Source organism: Cebus imitator, unplaced genomic scaffold (assembly GCF_001604975.1).
Source record: "Cebus imitator isolate Cc_AM_T3 unplaced genomic scaffold, Cebus_imitator-1.0 Scaffold316, whole genome shotgun sequence".
In the NCBI taxonomy this organism is placed as follows: domain Eukaryota; kingdom Metazoa; phylum Chordata; class Mammalia; order Primates; family Cebidae; genus Cebus; species Cebus imitator.
This window is the reverse complement of record NW_016107631.1, coordinates 349,753-353,746: the sequence shown is the minus strand read 5'-3', so window position 1 is coordinate 353,746 and position 3,994 is coordinate 349,753. Positions and strand designations below refer to the sequence as shown.

Below are 3,994 nucleotides of genomic sequence, written 5' to 3'. Positions count from 1 at the left end.
CTCAGGAGTTGGAGACCAGCCTGGGCAACACAGAGAGACCCAGTCTGTACAACAAAATTTTAAAAATTAGCCGGGCGTGGTGGCGCGCGCCTGCTGCCCCAACTGCTTGGGAGGCTGAGGTGGGAGGATCGCTTGGGGCCACGAGTTGGAGGCACCAGTGAGCTATGATCTGGCTAGTGCACTCCAGCCTGGACAACAGAGATTCTCTCTCTGCCCAGGGCAGTGAAGTACTCGGGCCTCCAACAAGCATGTGTAGATATATATTTGCTGAATCGATTTGCTGCACTCTGTTATAGCGCTTGACTTATGGATTCTTTCACTAATTAATTAATCTCGTTATAAGTGTTTACTGAGCAGTTGTTACAGGCTGTGCATTAAGAGAGTTGCCTTTTGAGGCCCAGGTTGGGCGGACAAGGGGCGTGGCTTTAGTGGTTCCCGCCCCCGACAGCGAGGCCCAATCAGACCCGCGAAGGGGGTGGAGTTCCGCCCTCTTGGTCGCGGCCGGCCCGGAACTGGGGTTACGGAGGCTATCTGTGCTTCCGGTGGATTCCCAGGGGCTGCCGGAGTTGTGGACTTAGCCTCCCAGACTGCTCTGGGAAGATGTTCTACCATGTGAGCAGGGCTCAGGGTGGCAGCAAGGTCTGGGTGGGAAGGAGGAGCAAAGCCAGGCGCCGGCGCAAGGGGCTCCTTCTTGCCCGCTAACCTCCCAGCGCCTGGCCTGGTCGCCATCCCACTTTTCTCCGCAGATCTCCCTAGAGCACGAAATCCTGCTGCACCCGCGCTACTTCGGCCCCAACTTGCTCAACACAGTGAAGCAGAAGCTCTTCACCGAGGTGGAGGGGACCTGCACCGGGAAGTGAGTGCCGACCTCACCGCGCAGCCGGATCGCGCACACCGGGCGCTATGCTTGCAACCCCTCCCCAGCTCCTGCTCCTCCTGCCACCCACTCTGGGGACCTCTCTCACTCTCTCAGGCTGCCAGTTGCCTCCTGCTTTGGGTTCCCTCGACGCCCTCTGCAATGCTGGCCGATAAGACTTCCTTCCCTCAGTTGAAATTGGTCATTCATTTACTCCTCAAACATGTTAAAAAATCCTTGCTGTGTGCCAGGACCCGTGTTGGGCTCTGAGAACAAGATAGAATGAGACAAGCCCTCGTGGAGCCCACAGTGTAATTACTGTTCCTGTGTCTGCTCTCCCTCTGTCATTTTGCTGGTTTTCTCTTATCTCCTGTGCCCAGGGACCACATACAATGGGCCTCTATATATTCTCAATGAAGGACCAGAAAAAGCAGATCGAGAGTTGGGGGAGGAAGGAAGAAGCCTGGGACTTGAACATCTCTGGGCTTTGCACAGAGGGGCCTCTCACAGGGTGGTATTAATGACCCAACCCAGGGCAGTGGAGTTACTTGGGCCTCCAGCATCAGAAAAACCTGGGGTGGTTCTTGAACATGCAGATTCCTGAGCCTCATTGTTCCCTACAGAATCAAGATTCTCTGGGGCAGACCTGAGGATCTACTTTTTTTTTCTTTTTCTTTTTCTTTGAGATGGAAGTCTCACTCTCACCCAGGCTGGAGTCCAGTGGCACCATCTCGGCTCACTGCAACCTCTGCCTCCCGGGTTCAAACCATTCTGCCTCAGTCTCCCAAGTAGCTGGGATTACAGACGTGCATAACCACATCCAGCTAATTTTTGTATTTTTAGTAGAGATGGGGTTTCTCCATGTTGGCCAGGCTGGTCTCAAACTCCTGGCCTCAGGTGATCTGCCTGCCTCGGCCTCCCAAAGTGCTGGGGTTACAGGCATGAGCCACCGTGCCGGGCCAGAGTCTGCATTGTAATAAGATGATTCTCAGGCATCCCAAAGATTGAGACCTGTTGGCTCAAGGACTCCAGCCTTCTTGGACATTTATTGTGAAATTACCAGAGCAGCATTTGGCCTTATACATACTGATCTGTGTTCTATGTCCTCTTGGTCATTAAGCTCTGGGAACTGAGGTGCTATCAACTTGTCCTTTTGTTCTCCCCGACCCTACTCCCAAAAGCTTAGTGACTTTTATTGCAGAATCGGTAGAGGCTCTTGGACACAAAATGCCTTTTGTTTCTCCTCTTCCTTGCAGGTATGGCTTTGTAATTGCTGTAACCACCATTGACAATATCGGTGCTGGTGTGATCCAGCCAGGCCGAGGCTTCGTCCTTTATCCAGTTAAGTACAAGGCCATTGTTTTCCGGCCCTTTAAAGGAGAAGTCGTGGATGCTGTTGTCACTCAGGTCAACAAGGTGAGACCATACATAGGGGAGCCAGTGGGGTAGTCTCTTGGAAGATGTCAGTTGGGTCCTGGCTCCACTTGATAACTCTGTGCCTTCAGCTAAGTCACTTTATTTTATTATTTTTTTTTTTTTTTTGAGTTTTGCTCTTTAACCCAGAGTGCAGTGGCACGATCTTGGCTCACTGCAACCTCTGCCTCCTGGGTTCAAGTGATTCTCCTGCCTCAGCCTCCTGAGTAGCTGGGACTAAAGGCGTGTGCCACCACGGCTGGCTAATTTTTTTTTTTTTTTTTTTTTTTTTTAGTAGAGATGGGATCTTGCCATGTTGCCCAGGCTGGCCTTGAACTCCTGAGCTCAGTATGCCCACCTCAGCCTCCCAAAGCACTAGGATTACAGGCGTGAGCCACCATGCCTGGGCAGTAACTTTACTTCTTGTGCTGCACTTTAAAATTGTATGGTAATCTCGCCCTGTGTGACTCAGAGGGCAAGGGAGTCAATATAAATAGTCATAACAATAAAAGCCTGCATTGACTGAGTAGTTACTCTGGGCCAGGTAATGTGCAGAGACTCACAGTGATTTTACAAGGTGGGTGCTTTTTTACAGAAGCTGAAGCTTAAGTTAAGTGTACTGGTCAAGATCATGTGCCCAACGGGTGTTCAAATCTTTTTTTTTTTCTTTTGAGACAGAGTTTCACTTGTTAACCAGGTTGGAGTGCAATGTCATGATCCCAGCTCACCACAACCTCCGCCTCCTGGGTTGAAGCAATTCTCCTGCCTCAACCTCCCAAGTAGCTGGTACTGCAGGCGTGTGCCACCATGCCCAGCTAAGTTTTTTTTTTTTTGTACTTTTAGTAGAAACGGGGTTTCACCATGTTGACCAGGATGGTCTCGATCTCTTGACCTCGTGATCCACCCGCCTCGGCCTCCCAAAGTGCTGCAATTATAGGCGTGAACCACCACACCCAGCATTTTTTTTTTTTTTTTTGAGATGCAGTCTTGCTCTGTTGCCCAGGCTAGGGTTCATTGGCTCAATCTCCGCTCACTGCAATCTCTGCCTTCTGGGTTCAAGCGATTCTCCTGCCTCAGCCTCCCGACTAGCCGGGATTACAGGCATGTGCCACCACGCCCGGCTAATTTTTTGTATTTTTAGTAGAGATGGGGTTTCACCATGTTAGCCAGAATGGACTTGATCTCTTTACCTTGTGATCCGCCCGCCTTGGCCTCCCAAAGTGCTGGGATTACAGGTATGAGCCACTGCGCCCAGCCCAGCTCTTTACTACTTTGAAATGAAAGTTTAGGCAGGCACTGGTACCTCACGCCTGTAATCTCAGCACTTTGAGAGGCTGAGGCAGGCACATCACCTGATGTTGGGAGTTCAAGACCAGCCTGGCCAATATGGTGAAACCCTGTCTCTACTAAAAATTCAAAAATTAGCCAGGCATCACATGGTGTGTGTGTGAGTATAGTCCCAGCTACTTAGGAGGCTGAGGCATGAGAATCACTTGAACCTGGGAGGTGGAGGTTGCAGTGAGCTGAGCTTCTACCACTGCACTCCAGACTGGATAACAGAGCGAGATTTTGTCTCAAAGTAAATACATAAATAAATACAAATGAAAGTCTAAAAAAACAGAGAAAAGGGCTGGGTGCATTGGCTCATACTTATAATCCCAGTGCTTTGGGAGACAGTAGTGGGAAGATTGCTTGAGCCCAGGAGTTTGAGACCAACCTGGGCAA

General features: G+C 50.5%; 1 protein-coding gene across 1 annotated transcript; it reads left to right on the top strand.

Moving 5' to 3' along the window:
* Positions 1-468: 468 nt before the first annotated feature.
* POLR2G (RNA polymerase II subunit G) lies at positions 469-2,320 on the top strand. Its single transcript, XM_017503818.2, has 3 exons — positions 469-612; positions 747-856; positions 2,113-2,320. Exons 1-3 carry the CDS (start codon positions 601-603, stop codon positions 2,303-2,305), a joined length of 315 nt encoding a protein of 104 aa, XP_017359307.1. The 5' UTR covers positions 469-600; the 3' UTR covers positions 2,306-2,320.
* The last annotated feature ends 1,674 nt before the right edge of the window (positions 2,321-3,994 follow it).